Below are 26,300 nucleotides of genomic sequence, written 5' to 3'. Positions count from 1 at the left end.
GGCATCGTTGTATGTGGAACTTAAATGGTTACCAACTGCAGGTGTTGGCAGCAGGTGTCTGCTGTGTAATACAGTGAGGTATTACACAGCAGGTATAGAGGGTATGGGGAAGATATAGGGAGGCTACGAGGAAGGTTCAGTCTGAGAACCTTCCCCACTTTCAGCAAATTATTGATGTTGTTTTTGTAATGAAAAATTATACAACTTCCAATATTCTTTCGGTATCATTTTCTCACAGTTTACTAGATCTCTGCTTGCTGTTATTCTACAAGAAGCTTCATTTTTTTACTTCCTGTGGATAAAGAAAAATCCATGGTCATGTGATGTAAACACTGAAGCTTCTTGTTGAATGACAGCAAGCAGAGATCTAGAAAACCATGTGAAATTGATACAAAAATATATTGGAAATGACTTTACATTACACAAACCATATCAATTATTTGATAAAAGTAGACAACCCCTTAAAGACCAGCACTATTAGTACTCCACTCATCATTAAGGTGCTAAAGAGGAATTGTCAACTCTCATAACATTATTCAGCTTTTATTCATTAATTACTTTTTCTAGAAAACTGTTCAGGATCATCGTTTTATATAACTTTAATGTATTGATTAATTTCTAGGAGGAATAACAGAAACACATAATTCTAATAAAAGTTGCTCTAGAATGTTCTCAGGAATATGAATAATTACTAATACTAACACTAAGAAATGGTGAGAGGCTCCTTTTAACAGCTGTCACTCATCACTACTGCTTAACGACAGCCACAACTGGAAGAAAAAAAATCAGTCTCTAATTCTTTGAGGACCAAGCACACTTCTGTTTTTGGTGTTTCTGTTTTTTATTCCGCCCATTAAAATAGCCATAACTTTTCAGTTCTTCCATTAAGAGGGCTGTATAAAGGATTACTAAAGGTAAAAATGTACTTTCTAATATTTTATATATTTACTGTTATATTCTATGAATCCGGTTAACTTTGTAACAATAAAACAAATTCCAAAGGCGATGGAATTTACAACCCTTCCCCTCAAAAAAAAAAAAATCACATTTGTTTAGACTCTTTTTTTATGGGTCTCACTTTGACACTCTTTACACTGCCCACTACTCATGTCCCCTCGTTCTTACACTGCCTGCATATAATCACAAGTTCTATAGTCCCACTGGGAAATAGTGGGAAAGTTGCCTACCCCCCTCCCTGTGCTACTAATAAAGAAGATATTCACCTTGTATGCAGCGGACCCAGATCGTCAGACACACCTGTAAGAAAGAAAATGTGACTTAAAGGGGTTGTCCACTTTCAGCAAATAATTGATATTGATTGTGTAATGAAAGGGTATGCAACTTTCCAAAATGCTTTCTATAGCAAATCTTCACAGTTTTCTAGATCTCAGCTTGCTGTCCTGCTATGGAAAGCTTCTATGTTTACTACCAGTGGATAGAAATTTGTCCATGGTCTTACGATGGACACGCAGGTACACAAGCCGTTATTATCACAGAAAGTAATCAGAACCTTGTGATACTAACGAGCCATGCATCTGTGTTTCCATCACATGACCATGGACAGATTTCTATCCACTTGAGTAAACAAAGAAGCTTTCTATAGAAAGACAGCAAGCAGAGATCTAGGAATTGATACAGAAAGTATATTGGAAAATTGGTATATATTAGTATATATGTTTGCAATGAGACCCTATGATCTTTGTATACCACTTTATGCCTACACAGTATCTCTCAGTGTATTAAACAAGCAGATATGAACAAAATGGAAGCACTACTAATGGAACTGTACTTTTAATTTATAAATTGGGCTGTTTGTCATATTTTTGATAAATCTGTTCCTAAAATAAGCTCCAAAAAAGGCTTAATATCATCAGTATATGTGTTCAAATTCTGTTAGATAATAATAAAAAAATCAGTTGGTAAATGAAATTAAATAAATGGGACAAGGGAGACCTCTGCTGGTAAAGTGGAATAGTGCACATTCTAGTTACAATTGTGTTCCCACACTGGGAATTTCTGCTGTATTTGATAAATTGTTTCTTGCATCCTAAGGATATATCTCCAGGATATGCCATAACTATCTCCTGTAACCTGCACCTTGAAAATGAGGGTTTCTGGAGTCCTGTAAAACATGATTAGGACATTTTCTTTTACTGACTTCAAACAGACAGGAAAGGTTTATCTGATCTAAATATTCCGTACAATGTTCAAGACATAAAGCAGTCAATGTCTCTCTGGCTAAGGCCACATGCGAACCACTGGACAGTTACTTGTGGATGAGAGCATACGCCGATGACAATAGAAAAAGACTGCATGGGCCATAAACACAGGCAAAAATATGTATTGCTCTATAATATAGGACCTCAGCAGTCGGATAAAAAGAACTTAAAGGGGCATTCCAATCTTCAATATTTATGACATGTCTTTGGGTAAGGATAATAGATGCAGGGCCCACTTCTGGGACACGCTACTATCTAGGGAACAGACATCCATTGACCTCCTTCCTTCAACCAGGCTGAATGGAGAGAGCGCTGTACCTGCACAGACTCTCTCTATATAACTCTGTGGGAGCTCCAAATGTAAGGACTCGGCTCTTGTCAAAGCTCCTATAAGGTTGAATGGAGAGTGGTCGTACATGCGCAGCACTCCCTCCATTCAGCCTGGCTGAAGGAAGCAGGTCAGCGGAAGGTGGTCCTCAATTTCTGACTTATCTTCAGGATAGGTCATAAATAATGAAGATGGGAATACCCCTTTTTGCTGTGAAAAGTTTGCAGAAAGAATTGCTAGCTATGGACACCCATCAAAATGGCTATATCAGAGAATTATACATTAAGGCGATTTATCACTTTTTATTTAAAATGTTATGGATGTCTTAAAGAAGCCACTTTGATGCTGTAACTTAATTTAAGTGAAGTATATTAAATACACTTATACATAATATATGTTTTCATCATTATTTTATAGATCCACATTTTACTCACCTCACGAAGAGCACTTGTTGATTGGGGCTGCTGCACATAAAAGGGATGGCATTAGAACAATGCTTTTTATTTATATTTTATATTACTTTTTGTTAACACAATGTTTATATTTGTTTTTCAGTAGATTTTCTTTTTTTTCCCCTCCTTCTTTTCTGACAGGGACCGCGATAGTAAACAATTAATATTGAGGGCATCCTTATAACAATTAGTCTGACCTTTCCACTGTAATACTTAGGACTTAAAGGGATATTCCAGGAACATGCATAATTCATATACAAATGGATACTCAAAATATAAGCTAATATGTAATTAGTTGTTATTTAAAATTTTGCTCCCCTTAGCAGAAAATGCTGCTGACATACACTGTAATGAAGAATTAAAATGCTACTGGCCCTTTAATCAGTGCGTCAATTTCCTCCGCGCGGTCCGTTGCAGAGCATACACAGGACAGAAGATGGCCACTGGTCACATGTACACATCACCTGTCCTGCACCTGCCTGGGAAGGTCATGTGATCACCACTATGTTTGGCTGTAGTCGGTTGGTTGCAGTGCATCCAGTATGGCCAGTGTTGTGGTGATGGATTTTTACACATCATTACTATGGTAACAGAGCAAGAAAGTCTGTCATATCATCACTGGGAGCAGAGCATAAGAGGGAGGAGGAGTTACTGAGAACTAAAGGATCATGGAACTTGTGGTTTCCAATGGCAGCCATCTTTAGAGAGGCCATACATTTTGTAAATCATAAAATCTATTTAAGCTCCATTTTGTGACTAATGACACAATGAGTATTGTTGTATCATTTATTTATAGCATCATGGGTTTTTGTGTCAGACATTCATATTCCCGGAATACCCTTTTAAGGGATTTTCCGTATCTACTTCAAAACAAGCCGAGGCCCCTTATTTTACCACACATAACTGGGAAAACTTATTGACTTGAGTATAAGCCTAGGGAGGGATATGCACCATTCACAGTCTCCCCAAGTAATGTAATGCTCATGCAGCAGCTTCCCCCAGTAATGAAATGCCCCATTCAGCAGCAGCTTCCCCCAGTAATGGCCCATACAGCAGCAGCCTCCCCCAGTAATTCCCTATGCAACAACATCCTCCAGCAACACCAATTGCAGCAGCAGCACCCTTCCCCAGTAATGCCCTATGCAGTAGCAGCCTCCCCCTATACTGCCACATGCATCAGCAGCCCCCCCCTGTAATTAAATGCCCAATACAGCCATTATTGTATGAAAAAAATAAATTTACATACTCACCTTCTGGTGCTCCTCGATTCTCTGCTTGGCACTTCTTCTTTATCCTATTCACTGGTAACAGAGTGGACATAGACGTGTCCATGCCTGGTGGGCCGAGCACATGGATACTTCTTATATCGTTCTGTTACCAGTGAGGAGGGGACAAAAGAGGAGCAGCGCGGAGCATTGGAAGGTAAGTGTGTAGTAAATTTTTTTATATACACTTGCATATAAGCTGAGGTAGGGTTCTCAACACATATTTTGTGCTGAAAAACTCAAGTTATACATGAGTATATACGGTAATATTCTCTATTTGTTGTCCGTCGCTTGACCGGGCCGTCGCCTATCCGTGGCCAGCATCACTCCTGCACTGTTGACTTCCCTTCAATAAAGTATTTTTCGTCCCCGAAGCCGGTGAGTGCCGGATTAGTGACCACCTCTCAGCTGATGGAGAGCCTGGTAATGTAATCATCTTTTTAAAAGGCAGCGTGTCAAGACTAATGAAGATATGTCGGGATCTAGAAGGAGATGCCAAGAGGAAAGTATATTTAGTTTAAGTAATTACCAAGCAAGCGGTAGATTTCCTTTAAGACCTGGTCATCTTCTCTGCATTCAGGGATGGCATCTACTTGGTTAAAGCACACATCTATCTAAAGTTTCAAACTATGACAAACGTTTTATCATCTTGCAGGCTCCTTTTGACAGTCTTTAGTCTGTCTTGTGCACTCTGCTGCCCTTTATCAAAGTGCCTTTAGGCTTTTAGGAAATCTATCTGTAGTGTTCTTCTGTTCTGTTGTGCTTAACTTTATGTGATCTTTTTTTCCAAAAAGTCAGAAAAAAAGTTGCATGAACCAAATCTCTCTCTTTATCTTCTATCATAAGTGCTTCCTCTCAGTGGGAAAAGCGCATTAGAAGACCTTTATGTGCTTATACTTACCAGCCATTCATAAACAAATCTAGAATAAAATGTTAGGAAGACTTTTTAAAATTAATTCTACTCCCTAACTATTAAAATTGGATGTGCCTTAGGCAGATGCCTACATCAGTCTAATTCTTCTCAATGCATGAAGCTATTGCTTGCATTTTTAGATGGGTCAAATGCAACCGGTTAGAATTGAATGTTTAGATATTTGTGTCATATATGTATAGGTGATTTTCAAATGTCAGTGTTGGTGTAGATGACATGAGAATAGTGGACTGAGGACAGACCTTTAAAATATACAAGGGATGATAGATAGATAATGGGAAATTTGAAAATCACATCACTTACATATAAACAGAACATAACTTTACAAAATACATAACACAATAAAAACCAATTTAAACAACATGTACAATTATTTACCTCATATGATACCAATCATATAGGCTCTTTACATCTACTTCTCTGAATTCTGATTCAATGAGAGGGCCAATGGAATAAAGGATTTGCCTTTGGCAAATTTTTTATGTACAGGAGGTTTTTATTTTTGCAAATGTCTTAATCATAAAAAAAAACAATAAAAAAACAAAAAAACTAAATAAATTTGGTATCTTCATGATTGTACCGACCCAAAGAATAAAGGAGACATGTCATTTGGTGTGCAATGTAAAAGCCGAAAATCCTAGCCCACACGAACATCGCACATATGCATTTTTTCACCAGTTTGACTTCATTTGGAATTTTTTTTCCTGCTTTCCAGTAAACAGCATGAAATATTAAATACTGTCACTATAAATTGCAAATTGCAATTTGTTACACAGCAGATTTTTGAAGGTGGGGAGTGAAAAGTGATAAAGGGTCTGGTAGTTAAGGGGTTATAAAACCAAGTTCTTGGGAATTGAGTTTTTGGGGATTATAGCTGTAACCTAAAACAGAAAGCATATTGTAGTAACTTGGATATAAGGAGACACTGGCAATTGCTGTGATGTTGAAACTTAAAATACTCTATATAACATGGTATACATGTATGACTATGTAATGGGATACTTACAGGAGGATGCCTGGAGGGAGCAACAGGTTAAATGAATCAGACAACATCATGACAGCTCTTCTTGAACCTTAAACAGTAGTTTTTTAAGGTCCTGACCTGAAACTGTATCTCTATAATTAAAATGTAATCTGACCTGAAGCAACTTTCCAACCTTTGATCAATGTTAAGAGCAAGAATTCATAAAGAATTGTGTTCTGAAGGAAGGGGATGAGACATGTAGCTCCTTGTCATTTATTGATATCTTCTTCATTTCATTAAAAAGAAAACATGGATTCTCTAGCTGCTTGTGGTGAAAAATGCACAGCCAGAAAAATGTAACACACGTGACCCCCACATAATATTTTATCATGGAACAGGAACAGGAATATTTCAGTAATTAGGATAAATATTTGTCAGAGCAGATGTGAAAATAAAAGTTGCATTTTTGTTTGCTATTGGTGCTGAGCAAGCTAAATTGATCAGGACTACACTTACTGAACATACATGAAACTGAAATTGTGGTTAGCTTTGGTAGAACCCACTTATATGTTGTCTGCCATGTGTCAGAGGGGAAAAGATGAATACCCCATAACCCCTTGCAAATAATTCTCCCAGCCAACCAGGAGGCTGTATAGGTGTGATGTCATAGCGCATATAGAAAAGGCAATGCCCATGGCTTCAGTAGACAATTTATGGATTGAATCTGTCATTTTAGTTTGAACCATTGAAGTTTGGTAGCACGGCCAAGTTTATTTTTCAAAATGTAATGTAATTGTTTAACAGCACTGCAGAAAGAATTTTATAAAAAGCTGATAGTTACCATCCATTTACTCATACATATCGCTGAAACTGTGATATTAACTCTCTCTGAAAAAATAGGACAAAACTACTGCAGATCTAGATGATCTATAACTAGTTATACGGGGCTATGACCTAGTTATATAGGTGTTTAAGGGTCTGTAGACTTTGTTATTCATGAGTAATGACAAGCAGACTCAAACCACCTGTGCGAAACATAAGTACAACATTCGGCTTACCCTCCCAATGTTAACAACCATGTGCTGCACACATGATACTAGTGGGGGTGAACGCTAGGGTTCATTACACTAACCTGGACAGGTTTGGATTTGGCAGATCTAGCTCATTTCTATACATGAGTTTTAGGTTCAGTTCAAACTTATTTTGGACTGAACTCATGTAATTTTTATTGCATATGATAACAAATGTAATAAAAAAAATCAACTTTAGCGGATGCTCAGCACATCTAATACATATCAGTGCAATTTGTGTTTGATTTTTCATTAGCATGAAAGGTACATTTTTCTGTAGTTCATTTTATAAAATAGACATGAAATTCCTGAATTTCCTCATATTGTATTTATTAAGCTGGTGCAACTTGATTGGGTTTAGAAGCGTTTGAAGTTTCCACTGGTCCGGCCATAGAGATGGTTTCCTCTTTGGGTTCAGATAGGTCAATGTGGCCACAGGTCAACAGCTCAACAGCACACCTGCGGAACTAAGGAGAACACAGTATTGTTTATATTCATCTTCAACCGATTTCTTTTCTGAAAAGTGATTTTAAGGAGATGTCAACCAAATTTTCTAATATTCTTGTACTAATAGAGCTGCTACTACTGTGAGTGTCTTGATTGTGACAGAGGTGAGGACAGCCATGGGGATGGCTGGTTATTGTAAATTATACTCTGCAGTAGTGTTGCAAACTGGATTATTTATTTTAAACAGAAATCATAAACTAATTTATTTACTCTAAAGAAAAATTATAAACTAATTGTTTTAATGGGTAAGTTAGAAAAGCTCAATGAACCATGATAAACAAGATTGTAAGTGATATCATAGCTGATCATTAGCAGTGTTAGGAAATTGTTTTGGATAATGTACGACTATTAGATGAAGAGGATTAAAAAGAAGGGGTACAAAATTTCAGCAATTTTGAAATATTAAAGGGGTATTCCGGGAATATAAACGTCTGATACAAAAACCCATGATGCTATAAATAAATGAATATAACAACACTCAATGTCATTAGATACAAAACGGAGCTTAAATAGTTTGATTTTATGATTTACTAAATTTTATGGCCTTTCTAAAGTAGGTGAAGTTATAACCAAGATGTCTGCCACTGGAAACTACAAGTCTCTTGACCCTTTAGTTCTCAGTAACTCCTCCTCCATCTTTTTTCTGTCCCCCATAATGATGTAATAGACTTTCCTGCTCTGTTACCATAGTATTGATGTGTAACTGCCATCATGGCACATCACCAAAACACTGGCCATACTGGATGTGCTGCAACCAACCGACTAAAATGTGGTAGTGATCACATGGCTTGCCCAAGCAGGTGCAGGACATGTGACCAGCGGCCATCTTGTGTCATGTGTCTGCTCCGCGCGGAGGAAAATAACGGACTGATAAAAAGGCCAGTAACATTTTAATTCTTCATTACTGTGTATGTCTCCAGAATGTTTCTGCTAAGAGGAACAAAATTTTAAATAACAACTAATTACATATTAGCTTATATTTTATGAATTATGCTGATTCTTGGAATACCCCTTTAACATTATAATGATAAAAATTAGGATAAACTTATCTGAACACGTTCCTATACAAATGAAATGAAATAATGGAATCCATTTTTTTCAGGTACATTAGAAAAAAATTCCTATTTTTAAATCCAGAAATGTAATGATTGTACTGTACTGTACAGTAGTGAATAAGGGAAATAGCAAAGCAAGTACTAAACAGTCAGCTAAAGGTTTACAGAGAGACTGTGAGACATAATGAAAGAAGCAGAGGAAAGGAGCTGTAATCACACTGCTGGTTGATAATGGTTACTACTTAGTAATAAAAAGATAATGCTGGTAAAAGTCTTCTAGAATGACAATGCTTTACGGAACATATTGCATTCTCACATCATTACCTGTTTGTTTAGAAAGAGGTAGATGATTGGATTGTAGACAGGACTTGTCTTTGCTAAATATGTTGGTAGAGTTGCAGCCAGAGGATGGATATAGAGAGTTGGTTTAATGATGACAATAAGAGCGAACACTGTATATGGCAGCCAGCATACCAGGAAAGCAACCACCATGAAAAGCACCATCACTACTACTCTGAGCTCTTCCTCTGGGTTTGTCTTTCCTCCCTGATCTTCTATTTTCCTGTTAAGCTTAGAGAAAATAAACACAATTCATTTATGAGTTATAATCTATGTCTTAAGTGATTAAAATGTTTAAAAAGTGATTAAAAAGTGATACTGCTGCAACAACACTAATATTATAGGTTGAAAATAATGGATTTATGAGACACATTAATACCTAGTTTCCTTGGGCAACCATCTGCCATAGCAAATTTACACGACTCCAACATTGCAGAAGCCTGGCCATACACAGTGGGTGCTGGCTGTCTTCCCTTGCAATATGGCCTGCCATTACAGGGATCCTATAAAGTTCAGAATGACATCATCTTTAAAAACCATAGGACGTTCTAATCCACCAGCTAGTGCAGTGGAAGATATGTGCAGTGAAAGAAATGTTCTAAAATGTTAGTCTTGCCGTGAAGGGTCACAGTCCAAGGTGAACAAATCATATAGCAAGTCCTAAAGTTCTATTTTGGGAATTAAAACCAACTCCTTTTCAGCATATACATCCATAGTGTTAATCTGTATTTCTTTGTAAATTTTAATTCATTTCAAACCTGAATAGACTTCAAAATCCTACCACCTTCACAAGATCAAAAACCCTTAGGCACACTATGTACCGGTAATCCACAAAGTCTTTACCCACTGCTGGCCATAGATCTGTCAACCCTTTCACATTGTCCAGCACCCCAGGGTGGTAATATAGTCCCAATAGCAGTCTAGAACAGGATTATTTAAAAGATCCCAAAATAAAACCATAGAATAGAAGCAGACCCCAAACAATATTCTAAAATACAAGCCCAAAACCCCGAGATCACCAAATAAAAAAGACTACATTCAGACCTCTGAGTGGCCTCTGAGGTACAATGCTCATCTTGCTTCACGATAATAGAGCTCTGATGACTGCTGCTACATAACATACAAACTCAGGTTCTGTATTTTGGTTCCATTTAAATGGTGGACACCAATCTCTCCTGGTCTGTACCTGCAGCAACTGCAGCATAAGGACTAATGTGACCACTACTGTAAATACTGTAAGAACATGCTGAGCTTACAATAAGGATTCACATCCTCACAGATTTCCTAGTCTAAGATATTTTATTTTCCCTCAGGACTGATAGAAGGCTATTATACTTCTACTGTGGACACTGCCTTTACAACAGCCTCCAGCCTTGACCCATGGATTGTAAGCAGCAATAAGTAGGTGGATTTGTAGGGAAGCAGTGAAATTACTCTAATGGCTGAAATGGAGATATTTTAATCCTCTTATGGATAATCCATTGTATTTTTTCTTTTCCTATATATGTGTAATACATTAGTATTGCCTCCTATTATTGCACCCAGAAATGTTTTCCTTAATTTTTAGTTATTTTTAATATGAGCAAGGGTTTTATGAAATAGTGTGTGTATGTGACAATATACCTTATACAATGAGTGAAGTATTTTTCCATATGAAAATCCGATTATGGTCACAGGAATGATGAAGCAGGTCAGGAAGTAGGCAATCAGATAACTGTAGTTACTCCAGGACCTCTCTTCCCAACCAATAGAACAAGAAGTCTGAACACCTTCAGGTCCATATGAACTCCAGCCAAACAGTGGCGCTATAGCCCAGACAAGACAGAAGAGCCAGATAAATGCTAGACCTTGGTATCCCCTCTGAGTGCTGAGCTTCAATGCTCCTACTGGCTCACAGACCACATTGTATCTCTCATATGCTAGAATTGTCAGTGACCAGAGGGACACAATTCCTGTAACAAAAAGTGATCGTTGAGAGAAGAAGTTTTAGGAAATGGTTGATAATGTAGAAAACAGTAAAAAATATTTTATCAGCTGGAAAGTTATTTGCCACCAGAGGGCGCAAGTACAGAGCTAAATGTTAAAATACATGAACACAACACTGAAATATGAGAAAATATGGGAATATATAGGAAGGGTTACAAAATGTGCCTTGTATAGAACAGTATATTGTGTTAAGGAATATGCAACAAAAATGTAATTTAATATTCTCTTAAATAATTTGTAAAGACTATTATAATTCTTTTACAATTTTAAAGATGTCTGTTTCCTGTAAGTGACTGAAAAATCATTTAGTAGCTCAAAATCTTATATAGATACTGTTCTGCTTATAACCGAGCAAGGAACACTACTGTATGATATCTAGACAATCCTCTGTGATCTCAACCAGCTTCAGGTTAATGAATTGTATCTGCACTTATACATTGTACCTGACTGAGGGAATAAGCGAGATCAGAGCTTTTCTTGTATCTAGCATACAGATTATTGTCTGGCCCGGATAAAAATGTATCAAAAAGAAATATTTGGTCTGCAGTGGTTTTAAGCATCTAAATATGAAAAATAAAGAAAATACACATTCAATGACAGCAAACAGAGGTCTTGAAAAACAAAAAAGAATGCAGAACAGTTTTACTAGTGGATGATGCGAAACTTAAAATAAGCAAAGTAAAGTGAATATAAATAGCAATTGTGTGATCTACATCTGGGATTCATTTTATTATTTAGTATTAATAATTTTAGTATTTATTATTCTTATTATTGTACAGATATATTCAACCATTTGTTGTAACTTACCAAAATAATTGACAGCAAATCCTTGGAAAACACAGAATTTTTCACCCAGGTAAAAATAGCCGTGGTAGTTTGTGCTCACGACTATGGTGGTACCACACAGTGTCATCATTAGATCCGAAAACGATAGGTTCAGAATGAAAATATTGATGGGATTGCGGAGCTGTGGGTATTTAATAGTTACTAAAATCACTAACAAATTGTTAAAAATAGAAAATATAGCATTTAAAAACATAAGAAATGACAAAATGCTATATCCAGATTTAGGAAATATGGTCGGCTTTGCTGTAAAGTTTTCTGTCAGGTCAGGTGGAGTTATATTGGGATACATATTGATCAGTAGCTTCCTTCTTGGAGACTTGTATGTCTTCAGGATGTCACAGCTTCTGGTCTTCCTGCTTCTCAGCTGTCATGTTCCAACTGCTTTTAGCTTTATTGTTTTGAATAGGATAAAGAATGGATACATGTTTTAATTAAAGGAGCATCTGCCTCTCTTTCTATGGACACTTGTATTAGGGGCTTACCTAATCAGATTATATATTGGCTCCAGAAGGCAATTATTTAATAACAGTACAGGTAAATACATTATATAATACATGTTATGTAAGAACTGGGGTGCATTACGTTTGTTACATGTGTTTTTTTTTGTTTTATTATCAGAATTTTTCATAACTTTACGCAATTGCAGCGTATAAAGTTATAATAAAAGTAGAGTCCTGAGGACCACCGTTCTTCAGGAACTTCTTAGTAGGATATATCTACCATCAGTAAAGTAATGGTAGATGTCCGTTAAGGACACAGCTCATTATAACTAGAGATGGGCAAATTTTTCATAATTCTATTCGACCAGGTTCGCCAAATTTTTCGAAGAATTTATCGATTCGACCCGATTTGAATCATGACGAATCACAGAGAGCCTGTAGGGTGTTGTAGAACGTTGTGCCATAAGAAAGAATGCATAATATGCATAGGGAGCGTGGTTTGGTCTTCAAACAATTCTGTGTTTTAGTATGACACGCACATGACAGCCGCGGCTCTTAGAATTGCTTCACTCTTCACTTCCATGTGCACTTACATAGGCCAACTTCCCCAAATAAGCGAAGTGGGAACGCAGCCTGACAAGGTAACGTCAGATGATTCCATAGATTACGACAGAACCTGTTGTGTTAAATTAGGATACATGTAGAAACCCCACAAAAGAGTGGACAGCAGTAATTTTGCACTGACTTCACTGATCATTTTGCCCTTCTTTTCATTTGTCAGTGTCCGCTTTCAATCGGTCAATAATCCATCAGTATTGCTAAAGCTAAAAACAAACAGGACAGAGATGACCAGTAAATGGGATATTTGCATGTCCTCTGTGTTCTGTATCCACTCCTGCTTTTGGCAATCCTGAAGCTTTTCATCTGACAGATGAAATAAAGGGGAAAACCAAACATAGTGGCAACATCATGGAGTGGTGGAGGGTGAAAATAGCTTTATGTAAATCACAGGGTGTGCAAGGGAGACAGCGGTCAGTTGGCAGCAGCATGAGTAGGGCGCAGAGTGGCACAATGACAAATTCTGGAGCCGCAGCAGCAGCATGAGGTCAGAGAGTGGCAGAATGACAAATTCTTGAGCTGGCAGCAGCATGAGGTTAGAGAGTGGCATAGGTGTTGAGGTGGCAGCAGCAGCAGCATGAGGTCAGAGAGTGGCAGAATGACAAATTCTTGAGTTGGCAGCAGCAGCATGAGGTTAAAGAGTGGCATAGGTGTTGAGGTGGCAGCAGCAGCATGAGGTCAGAGAGTGGCAGAATGACAAATTCTTGAGCTGGCAGCAGCAGCAACATCAGGTCAGAGAGTGGTACAATGACAAATTCTGGAGGTGGCAGAAGCAGCAGCATGATGTCAGAGAGTGGCAGAATGACAAATTCTGGAGGTTGGCAGAAGCAGCAGTAGCAGCATGAGGTCAGAGAGTGGCACAATGACAAATTCTGGAGCTGGCAGCAATATGGTAGGCCACAGAGTGGCACAATGACAAAGTGTGGAGGAGGCAGCAGCATGAGGTCAGAGAGAGGCATGATGAAAAATTCTTTAGGTGGCAGCAACATGGTAGGTCACAGTGTGGCACAATGACGAAGTTTGAAATGAATTTGAATTTTGAAATTATTTGAAGTTTGAAATTAATTTGAAGTTGAAACTTTAATTTAAATTTGAATTTGAAGATTAGAGACGCCACTGCATCATTCATTACAGTTTCCCTGAAAATATTATGTCTTTGCCAAAAAAGAACTGCAAAGGTGGCAGCAGCTGCATGAGGTCAGAGAGTGGCACAATGACAAATTCTAGATCTGGCAGCAACATGGTAGGCCACATAGTGGCACAATGACAAAGTGTGGAGGTGGCAGCAGCAGCATGAGGTCAGAGAGTGGTATGATGACAAATTCTTTAGGTGGCAGCAACATGGTAGGCTACAGTGTGGCACAATGACTAAGTTTCAAATGAATTAGAATTTTGAAATGAATTTAAAATTTTTAATTTAAATTTGAATTTGAAGATTAGAGACGCCACATGCACTATTCATTACAATTTCCCTGAAATGATTATGTCTTTGCCAAAAAAAAATTTGGGGTATACAGATCCCTTCTTGCTAGTAACTTCAGCAACAAAAAAACCTTGCAATTTGGGCAATACAGATCCCCCAAAACGGACACCCTGGGATTGGAGCAAAAATCACTCCGGAAACTATGTAGATTTTACACAGAGTTCTTGCTAGTAACTTCAGCAACTAAAAAGAACTGCAATTTGGGGAATACAGATCCCCCAAAATGAACACCCTGGGATTGGAGCAGAAATCACTATAGCACAGTACAGTACAAGCTAGACGCTGGAGACTGCACATGCAGTGTGAAATGGCGCGATTGGAAATGGCTTCCTGTTTTTAATAAAGCTGCAACTTTATTATAACTTAATCATATAAGCCTGCCGCTCGCTGATTGGCTTACAGGTCTGCACATGTCATCGAGGGTGTTCCTCTCTTCTTCCCAGAGTTCTCGGACCCATGTAACATGTTGTGCTCATGCGCATTTTGATAGTAAAGGGGAAAAAAAAACTATGTTCCCACAAATCACTGTAAACCTCGGATTCGTTAATAATCAACGTTTTCCTGAAATTCGCAGCGAATTTCACTTTGTTCAAATCAATACGCCCATCTCTAATTATAACCTTTAGGACACAGCTTGATGCTTTAAATGTGCCACAATAAGCAGTTATAACTTTAGAATGCGAGTTTATTTTTAGACTTTTTTTTTTTACATGTTGTACTTCATGTTAATGCTATATTTTGTTTAAAATTTTTTGAAAAACTCGTGATTTTCTGATTTTTAAATGTTATGCTCATCAAATAGTTAGTCTAACTGCGTAATTTGGTTGCTAACCAACCTTAACCATATGTCTGCTTTATGTTGCCATAATGTTTTATGTTATTTTATTTTATTAGGATGTCAAGAGGCTTATAGTTCGAACAGTAAATTTCAAATTCAATTATTTTAGAGGACAATTCATTTTTATAAGGGTTTTCGAAGTTCTATATAGTGTATAAACTCCCCACAAATCACCCCATTTTTTAAAAATGCACCCCTAAAACTATTCAAAACAGCCTTTGGCAAGCTTGTTTAACCCTTTAAGGATTTCACAAGAATTGAGGTTCTATTTGTAAGATTAGGGGCCACGGTATGAGGAGGAGGTGAGAGGCCACAATATGAGGCAGAGATGAAGGGCCACAATATGAGGCGGAGATGAGGGGCCACAATATGAGGCGGAGATGTTGGGCCACAATATGAGGTGGAGATGAAGGGCCACAATATGAGGCGGAGATGAGGGGCCACAATATGAGGCAGAGATGAGGGGCCACAATATGAGGTGGAGATGAGGGGCCAAAATATGAGGCGGAGATGAAGGGGGCACAAAAGTAGCTGGCAGAGGCACAGCTTGCTTTTAATAAGAGGTCCTACCTAATGCTGCACCTTATGTCCATTTTCACAAGATTGAATTACATTTTAAAATAGATTTTAAGCGCAGCTGGAGAATCTCCTCCCTGAACGTCTTAGTGTTTAAACCTAATTGCTTGTGTCTCATATGTAGCAACAAGTGTTTTTTTGGCTCAGCTAAACATGTTACTACTTACAGAATGAATGCATTTTGAAATGCAATTCAATCGCATCTTGTGCACACTGTCTTAGGTTGCATTCACATTATGGGGCACATTTATCAAGCTGTCTGAAAGTCAGAATATTTCTAGTTGCCCATGGCAACCATTTACAGCTCAGCTTTTATTTTACCAGTGCTCATGAATATTTTAAAGGGGAGCTTTGATTGGTTGCCTTGGGCAACTAGGAATATTCTGACTTTCAGACAGCTTGATAAATCTGCCCCTATGTGTTTGCATTGCATTTGAAAACATATTGGGTAAAAAGCACCTCAAAATACATCTGCAATTTTTCCATCATTAATACTCATGTGTTTTGGGATGCGTTTTGTCTGATGCATTTTATGTGCCTTTCAAAACACAATTAAAATGCATCCTGTAAATGCAGCCTAATTATATACAGGTATTATATTTCTATGTAGCAGTAGGTGGGCCCCAGAATCAATTTAACTGGTGGTTGGTGATTCCCTGGCGCCTCAGTCTGACCCTGCAAATTACCCACTGCCATTGAAAGCCATGCATGCTCATACCATTACATCTCCACTAGAGATGAGCGAACACTAAAATGCTCGGGTACTCGTTATTCGAGACGAACTTTTCCCGATGCTCGAGTGCTCGTCTCGAATAACGAACCCCATTGAAGTCAATGGGAGACTCGAGCATTTTTCAAGGGGACCAAGGCTCTGCACAGGGAAGCTTGGCCAAACACCTGGGAACCTCAGAAAAGGATGGAAACACCACGGAAATGGACAGGAAACAGCAGGGGCAGCATGCATGGATGCCTCTGAGGCTGCTTAATCGCACCATTATGCCGAAATTATGGGCAACAGCATGGCCATGACAGAGTGACAGAATGAAGCTAGATAGCATGTAAAACATCCAATAATTGACCCTGACACTATAGGGGACGGCATGCAGAGGCAGAGGCAGCGGCAGCAGGCTAGAGAGTGGCATGGCGACATACCCTAATTGGACTCAGGCTTCAAACCAATGGGTGTCAGAGAGGAACCAAAGGAGGTGAGCAAGAAGCGCTCAAATAATATCGGTACATGATAAAAGTTTGCCAGTATATTTTGTGGATTACACAGCAGGGTGGCGACAAAGTTAACATGGAAGCCATGAAAACAACCCAAAATTCTGCCTGACACAGCTCGTTTGATAAGGGGACCATGTATGCTTACAGTTCATGCCAGTCGCTGCACTGGCTGCCAGTCTCCTTTCGAATACAGTTTAAAATAATAATAACCCTCATCCATAAAGCTCTGTATAATGCTGCACCCCCCTACCTCTCCTCTCTTATCTCAGTCTATCGCCCAACCCGTGCTCTTAGATCCGCCAGTGATCTTAGATTAACCTCTACCCTAGTGCGGACCTCCCACTCGCGTCTCCAAGACTTCTCTAGAGCTGCACCAATTCTATGGAATGCTCTGCCCTGGACTATCAGACTAATACCTAACCTCCAAAGTTTCAAACGTGCTCTTAAAACCCATTTCTTTAGGCAAGCCTATAACACTCATTAACTGCATGAAGTTTTAACTCTTCTACTAACCCGTCCTGTGTCGTCCTCCCATCTGTTATCCAGCAACCAACAGGCACCAGACTTCTCTGCAGTCCCATTCACCCTGGACCTGGTATATAAGATGACGGCTGAGTGGTTCAAGCGACAGCAATTCCATTTATTATATTTTTTTCTATTCCCTAAGAAGAATGGCTTGACCATTAAATATTCTTTTACCTCGTGTTACCCCATCATCTTCATAAACCGTAAGCTCTGGCGAGCAGGGACCTCACTCCTGTTGTTCCATACAAATGTTGTGCTCTGTTACATTACATTTGTATTTGTTTCCTATGATTTGTAAAGCGCTACAGAATATGATGACGCTATATAAATAAAGATTATTATTATTATTATTATGGAGGCAGTGAACTAGTAGTAGATTAAAGGTGCTGCAACTATGTTAGTTGGATCTTGGGATGGAGCTGGCGCTCTGCAGCCAGGCGAGCTTTTGCCAATCCAAGCCCCTGTCTCTAGGCTACTCCCCAAACAGCACTTCTAAGAACCTTTTGTATAAGATCAAGTGTAGTAGCGTTCTTATAAGTTTAGGATATGGCGGGTGAGGGGAATGTAAACAGATGCGCAAGAAGCGCTGAAATAATATCCCTAAATGGTAAAAGTTTGCAAGTATATTTTGTGGATTACACAGCAGGGTGGCGACAAAGTTAACAACTTTGATGTGGAATGCCCTGTAATAGCTCTTGGGCGGTGTGCCTTTTATCGCCTAGGCTCAGCAGTTTCAGCACCGCCTGCTGTCGCTTAGCGACGGCACTGCTGCTGTGCCTAGAGCTACCGACTGATGGCGCCATGCCCACGGATGGTAATTCGGAGGAGGAGGAGGTGGAGGAGGGGTGGGAGGAGGTATAGTAGGCCTTTGAGACCTAGACCGAGGTAGGCCCCGCAATTCTCTGCGTCGGCAGTATATGACCAGCCCCAGGGTCAGACTCGGTCCCAGCCTGCACCAAGTTAAGTGTAGTAGCGTTCTTATAAGTTTGGGATATGGCGGGTGAGGGGAATGTAAACAGATGCGCAAGAAGCGCATGATGCGCATGGAGCTGGCGCTCCGCTGCCAGGCGAGCTTTCGCCAATTCAAGCCCCTGTCTCTAGGCTACTCCCCAAACAGCACTTCTAAGAACCTTTTGTATAAGATCAAGTGTAGTAGCGTTCTTATAAGTTTAGGATATGCCGGGTGAGGGGAATGTAAACAGATGCGCAAGAAGCGCATGATGCGCATGGAGCTGGCGCTCCGCTGCCAGGCGAGCTTTCGCCAATTCAAGCCCCTGTCTCTAGGCTACTCCCCAAACAGCACTTCTAAGAACCTTTTGTATAAGATCAAGTGTAGTAGCGTTCTTATAAGTTTAGGATATGCCGGGTGAGGGGAATGTAAACAGATGCGCAAGAAGCGCTGAAATAATATCCCTAAATGGTAAAAGTTTGCCAGTATATTTTGTGGATAACACAGCAGGGTGGCGACAAAGTTAACAACTTTGATGTGGAATCCATGAAAACAACCCAAATTTCTGCCTGACACACCTCGTTTGATAAAGGGACGATGTATGGAGGCAGCTATATGGACGACTTTTGGAGGTAGCAATGGAGACAACGTGTGGAGGCTGCTATGGAGACAATTTAATTTGGATAGTGCCTGTATGTGGCAGTCCCAAACATTTTTCAAACCAGAGGAGCAGGTAGGTGGCCCTCCAGTAAAATGGAATAGATTGAGTGCCTGTATGTGGCAGTCCCAAAAATGTTTCAAACCAGAGGAGCAGGTAGGTGGCCCTGCAGTAAAATGGAATAGATTGAGTGCCTGTATGTGGCAGTCCCAAAAATTTTTCAAACCAGAGGAGCAGGTAGGTGGCCCTCCAGTAAAATGGAATAGATTGAGTGCCTGTATGTGGCAGTCCCAAAAATGTTTCAAACCAGAGGAGCAGGTAGGTGGCCCTGCAGTAAAATGGAATAGATTGAGTGCCTGTATGTGGCACTCACAAAAATTGTTTCAAACAGAGGACCGGGTAGGTGGCCCTCCAGAAAAATTAAATGCATGAAGTACTATAGCAAGAGCCAGTGGGCCCTGTCAAAAAATAGCCATTTTCCTCTGCTTTACTGTACAAAGAGGAGGAGAAGGAGGAAAATGAGGAGGAGGAGGAGTGGATCAATTATTCAGGTTGAGCTTCCTTCACCTGGTGGAGATTGGAAATTCTGAGAAATCCAGCCTTTATTCATTTTAATAAGCGTCAGCCTTTCAGCGCTGTCAGTCGACAGGCGTGTACGCTTATCGGTGATGATGCCACCAGCTGCACTGAAAACCCGCTCGGACAAGACGCTAGCGGCAGGGCAGGCAAGAACCTCCAAGGCGTACAGCGCCAGTTCGTGCCACATGTCCAGCTTTGAAACCCAGTAGTTGTAGGGAGCTGTGTGATCATTTAGGACGATGGTATGGTCAGCTACGTACTCCCTCACCATCTTTCTGTAAAGATCAGCCCTACTCTGCCGAGACTGGGGACAGGTGACAGTGTCTTGCTGGGGTGACATAAAGCTGGCAAAAGCCTTGTAAAGCGTACCCTTGCCAGTGCTGGACAAGCTGCCTGCTCGCCTACTCTCCCTCGCTACTTGTCCCGCAGAACTACGCACTCTGCCGCTAGCGCTGTCAGAAGGGAAATACTGTTTCAGCTTGTGCACCAGGGCCTGCTGGTATTCATGCATTCTCACACTCCTTTCCTCTGCAGGGATGAGAGTGGAAAGATTTTGCTTGTACCGTGGGTCCAGGAGAGTGAACACCCAGTAATCGGTGCTGGAATAAATTCTTTGAACGCGAGGGTCACGGGATAGGCAGCCTAGCATGAAATCTGCCATATGCGCCAGAGTACCAACGCGTAAGAATTATTTCCCCTCACTGGCCTGACTGTCCATTTCCTCCTCCTCCAACTCCTCCAACTCCTCTTCTTCTGCCCATACACGCTGAACAGTAAAGGACTCAACAATGGTCCCCTCTTGTGTCTCACCAACATTCTCCTCCTCTTCCTCCTCATCCTCCTCCACCTCCTCCGATATGCGCTGAGAAACAGACCTGAGGGTGCTTTGGCTATCAACAAGGGAATATTCTTCCCCTGTCTCTTGTGACGAGCGCAAAGCTTCCGACTTCATGCTGACCAGAGAGTTTTTCAACAGGCCAAGCAGCGGGATGGTGAGGCTGATGATGGCGGCATCGCCACTGACCATCTGTGTTGACTCCTCAAAGTTACTCAGCACCTGACAGATATCAGACATCCACGTCCACTCCTCATTGTAGACTTGAGGAAGCTGACTGACCTGACTACCAGTTCTGGTGGATGTTGACATCTGGCAGTCTACAATCGCTCTGCGCTGCTGGTAAACTCTGGATAACATGGTCAGTGTTGAATTCCACCTCGTGGGCACGTCGCACAACAGTCGGTGAGCGGGCAGTTGGAGGCGGCGCTGCGCTGCCCTGAGAGTGGCAGCATCTGGGCTGGACTTCCTGAAATGCGCACAGATGCGGCGCACCTTCGTGAGCAAATCAGACAGATTGGGGTATGTCTTGAGGAAACGCTGAACTATCAGATTTAACACATGGGCCAGGCATGGCACATGTGTCAGTCTGCCGAGTTGCAGAGCCGCCACCAGGTTACGGCCGTTGTCACACACAACCATTCCCGGCTTGAGGTTCAGCGGTGCCAGCCACAGATCAGTCTGCGCCGTGATGCCCTGTAATAGCTCTTGGGCGGTGTGCCTTTTGTCGCCTAGGCTCAGCAGTTTGAGCACCGCCTGCTGTCGCTTAGCGACGGCACTGCTGCTGTGCCTAGAGCTACCGACTGATGGCGCCGTGCCCACGGATGGTAGTTCGGAGGAGGAGGTGGAGGAGGGGTGGGAGGAGGAGGAGGCATAGTAGGCCTGAAACACCTGGACCGAGGTAGGCCCCGCAATCCTCGGCGTCGGCAGTATATGAGCAGCCCCAGTGTCAGACTCGGTCCCAGCCTCCACCAAGTTAACCCAATGTGCCGTCAGCGATATATAGTGGCCCTGCCCGGCAGCACTCGTCCACGTGTCCGTGGTCAGGTGGACCTTGTCAGAAACGGCGTTGGTCAGGGCACGGATGATGTTGTCTGACACGTGCTGGTGCAGGGCTGGGACGGCACATCGGGAAAAGTAGTGGCGGCTGGGGACCGAATACCGAGGGGCGGCCGCCGCCATGAGGTTGCGAAAGGCCTCGGTCTCTACTAGCCTATAGGGCAGCATCTCCAGGCTAAGCAATCTGGAGATGTGCACATTAAGGGCTTGGGCGTGCGGGTGGGTTGCACTATATTTGCGTTTCCGCTCCAGCGTCTGGGGTATGGAGAGCTGAACGCTGGTGGATGCTGTGGAGGATCGTGGAGGCGACGATGGGGTTTTTGTGGCAGGGTCCTGGGCAGGGGGCTGACTAGCAGCTGACACAGGGGAAGGAGCAGTGGTGTGCACGGCCGGAGGTGAACGGGCTTGTTGCCACTGAGTGGGGTGTTTAGCATTCATATGCCTGCGCATACTGGTGGTAGTTAAGCTAGTAGTGGTGGAACCCCTGCTGAGCCTGGTTTGGCAAATGTTGCACACCACAGTCCGTCGGTCATCCGGTGTTTCCTTAAAGAACCTCCAGACTTCTGAAGATCTAGCCCTCGCCGCAGGAGCCCTCGCCACGGGAGCTTCACTAGTTGACACATTTGGCGCTGATGCACCAGCTCTGGCCCTGCCTCTCCGTCTGGCCCCACCACTGCCTCTTCCAACCTGTTCTGGTCGAGGACTCTCCTCCGTCTCAGAAGCACTGTGTTCACCCGGCCTCTCAACCCAGCTTGGGTCTGTCACCTCATCATCCTCCGATCCCTCAGTCTGCTCCCCCCTCGGACTTCCTGCCCTGACAACAACTTCCCCACTGTCTGACAACCGTGTCTCCTCATCGTCGGACACCTCTTTACACACTTCCACTACGTCAAGAAGGTCATCATCACCCACAGACTGTGACTGTTGGAAAACCTGGGCATCGGAAAATTGCTCAGCAGCAACCGGACAAGTGGTTTGTGACTGTGGGAAGGGTCCAGAAAACAGTTCCTCAGAGTATGCCGGTTCAAATGCCAAATTTTCCTGGGAGGGGGCAGACTGGGGGGGAGGAGGCTGAGGTGCAGGAGCTGGAGGAGTGGCGATTTCGGTGACATGGGTGGACTGCGTGGAAGACTGACTGGTGGTGGACAAATTGCTCGAAGCATTGTCAGCAATCCACGACATCACCTGTTCGCACTGTTCTGGCCTCAACAGTGCTCTACCACGAGTCCCAGTAACTTCAGACATGAACCTAGGGAGTGTAGCTCTGCGGCGTTCCCCTGCTCCCTCATCAGCAGGTGGTGTCTCACCCCGCCCAGGACCACGGCCTCTGACCCCTGCAGTAGTTGGACGCCCACGTCCCCGCCCTCGTCCTCTACCCCTAGCCCTCGGGTTAAACATTTTTAAAATGAGAGTTATAACTTTATTTTTTTTTTTACTTTTTTTTGTTTTTTTTTGTGTTTTTTTTGTTTTTTTTTGTGTTTTTTTTTTTTTTTTGAGTTTTTAAAACCAAACAATGCTATCCTATTGCTATGGCTATTTTCTAGCCAAGTATCAAAGCACACTACTATGCCAGATGAGATGACACTGAGTTAGTGCCTAATTGAAATCCAACCCCTACTAAATTTTCCCACTTCGGTCTTTGCTATGGATATGTGCGTCACTAAGCGCAGAACACAGCGGTCGCAAGTCTCACTACAAATTGCTCAGAATTGGCTAGTACATGCACTGCAGAAAGTACAGCCACCAGCAGATCAACCAGAAATCAAATATATAGAACGCTACTGTATGCGTAAGTAAGCTCTTTGTATTCTCCTATGGCTATTTTCTAGCCAAGTATCAAAGCACACTACTATGCCAGATGAGATGACACTGAGTTAGTGCCTAATTGAAATCCAACCCCTACTAAATTTTCCCACTTCGGTCTTTGCTATGGATATGTGCGTCACTAAGCGCAGAACACAGCGGTCGCAAGTCTCACTACAAATTGCTCAGAATTGGCTAGTACATGCACTGCAGAAAGTACAGCCACCAGCAGATCAACCAGAAATCAAATATATAGAACGCTACTGTATGCGTAAGTAAGCTCTTTGTATTCTCCTATGGCTATTTTCTAGCCAAGTATCAAAGCACACTACTATGCCAGATGAGATGACACTGAGTTAGTGCCTAATTGAAATCCAACCCCTACTAAATTTTCCCACTTCGGTCTTTGCTATGGATATGTGCGTCACTAAGCGCAGAACACAGCGGTCGCAAGTCTCACTACAAATTGCTCAGAATTGGCTAGTACATGCACTGCAGAAAGTACAGCCACCAGCAGATCAACCAGAAATCAAATATATAGAACGCTACTGTATGCGTAAGTAAGCTCTTTGTATTCTCCTATGGCTATTTTCTAGCCAAGTATCAAATCACACTACTATGCCAGATGAGATGACACTGAGTTAGTGCCTAATTGAAATCCAACCCCTACTAAATTTTCCCACTTCGGTCTTTGCTATGGATATGTGCGTCACTAAGCGCAGAACACAGCGGTCGCAAGTCTCACTACAAATTGCTCAGAATTGGCTAGTACATGCACTGCAGAAAGTACAGCCACCAGCAGATCAACCAGAAATCAAATATATAGAACGCTACTGTATGCGTAAGTAAGCTCTTTGTATTCTCCTATGGCTATTTTCTAGCCAAGTATCAAAGCACACTACTATGCCAGATGAGATGACACTGAGTTAGTGCCTAATTGAAATCCAACCCCTACTAAATTTTCCCACTTCGGTCTTTGCTATGGATATGTGCGTCACTAAGCGCAGAACACAGCGGTCGCAAGTCTCACTACAAATTGCTCAGAATTGGCTAGTACATGCACTGCAGAAAGTACAGCCACCAGCAGATCAACCAGAAATCAAATATATAGAACGCTACTGTATGCGTAAGTAAGCTCTTTGTATTCTCCTATGGCTATTTTCTAGCCAAGTATCAAAGCACACTACTATGCCAGATGAGATGACACTGAGTTAGTGCCTAATTGAAATCCAACCCCTACTAAATTTTCCCACTTCGGTCTTTGCTATGGATATGTGTGCCACTAAGAGCTAAACACAACGGTAGCAAGTCCCCCTGCTAATTCCTCACAAAATGGTACTAGATGCAAATTAAAATAAAAAAAGTAGAACGTTATTGTAGCCCTAAGAAGGGCTGTTGGGTTCTTTGAGAATCACTCCTGCCTAACAGTAAGCTAATAGAACACCCTAACGCTTTCCCTGACCAGCAGCAGCTCTCTCCCTAGCGGCATCCAGACACAGAATGATCCGAGCAGCGCGGGCAGCGGCTAGTCTATCCCAGGGTCACCTGATCTGGCCAGCCAACCACTGCTATCGACGTGTAAGGGTACCACGTCATGCTGGGTGGAGTGCAGAGTCTCCTGGCTTGTGATTGGCTCTGTTTCTGGCCGCCAAAAAGCAAAACGGCGGGAGCTGCCATTTTCTCGAGCGGGCGAAGTATTCGTCCGAGCAACGAGCAGTTTCGAGTACCCTAATGCTCGACCGAGCATCAAGCTCGGACGAGCATGTTCGCTCATCTCTAATCTCCACCATTACCAAGGATGTGGTGTGCTTTGGATCATGAACTATTCCAAGCCTTCTCCATATTTTCTTCTTACCATTATTTTTTTGAACCTTCCGTATTTGTTCTGGTAAAGTCTTCATTATATGGCAGACAATGATACACCTACTTCCTGTGTTCTTCAGTTAGGTAAATAATGTCAAGATTAAATGTCACAATTAAAAGTCTTTTTTACAACATTATGCATTGATTTTTGTACTCTATGGAGTAAAATGTCTTTTTATTTTGTTCCTGAATGTACCAAACTGTTGATTTGGCCATTCCGAACATTTTCACTTGCTTTTTTGTTTCCTCTTTTTTCAGCCTGATAATGGTCAATTTTGTTTTCATTTAGAGTTCCTTTGATGTCATTCTGTGGGTTCACAACAAATGCTTCGAAATGCAAATGCCACATTTATAATTGACCGCAGACCTTTTACCTGGTTTATTGATTACTGAATAATAATGTAATAGCTTTTGAGATAAATGTGCAATTATTCATGGCCCACTGAAAAACATCAGGTACATGTTAAAGAGCTGTGATTCTGGGGGACATACAGTATTCAAAGTCCCCTGGAAAAAGGAGAATTCGGGTGATGTCCTACGTCCAAGGAATCCAAAGAGGAGCAACAGGGAAACTGGGAGCCAGAGTGGGGTAAGTATTTATTTTTCTTTTTTTGGTACTAAATCTTAGAAGCAATAGGTGCAAACTTATCAGTGTAAGTACGACCTGGGTAAAGCTTTTAGGTACTTACAGTGCCTACAAGTAGTATTCAACCCCCTGCAGATTTAGCAGGTTTGATAAGAAGCAAATAAGTTAGAGCCTTCAAACTTCAAACAAGAGCAGGATTTATTAACAGATGCATAAATCTTACAAACCAAAAAGTTATGTTGCTCAGTTAAATTTTAATAAATTTTAAACATAAAAGTGTGGGTCAATTATTATACAACCCC

General features: G+C 41.5%; 1 protein-coding gene and 1 long non-coding RNA gene across 2 annotated transcripts in view; one reads left to right on the top strand and one right to left on the bottom strand.

Moving 5' to 3' along the window:
* The window catches only part of LOC140129025 (uncharacterized), a 96,558-nt gene that overhangs the window by 67,897 nt on the left and 2,361 nt on the right, over nt 1-26,300 (top strand). The gene's annotated exons all lie outside the window — the stretch shown is intronic.
* Nucleotides 7,543-12,303, bottom strand: LOC140129024 (parapinopsin-like). The gene is made up of 4 exons (XM_072150673.1): nt 11,924-12,303; nt 10,754-11,082; nt 9,116-9,361; nt 7,543-7,696 (listed from the first exon to the last, which is right to left on the bottom strand). Exons 1-4 carry the CDS (start codon nt 12,249-12,251, stop codon nt 7,562-7,564), a joined length of 1,038 nt encoding a protein of 345 aa, XP_072006774.1. The 5' UTR covers nt 12,252-12,303; the 3' UTR covers nt 7,543-7,561.

This window comes from Engystomops pustulosus, chromosome 4, assembly GCF_040894005.1.
Source record: "Engystomops pustulosus chromosome 4, aEngPut4.maternal, whole genome shotgun sequence".
NCBI classification, from domain to species: domain Eukaryota; kingdom Metazoa; phylum Chordata; class Amphibia; order Anura; family Leptodactylidae; genus Engystomops; species Engystomops pustulosus.
Note: the sequence above shows the minus strand (reverse complement) of the source record. Positions and strands in the feature narration are given on the sequence as shown.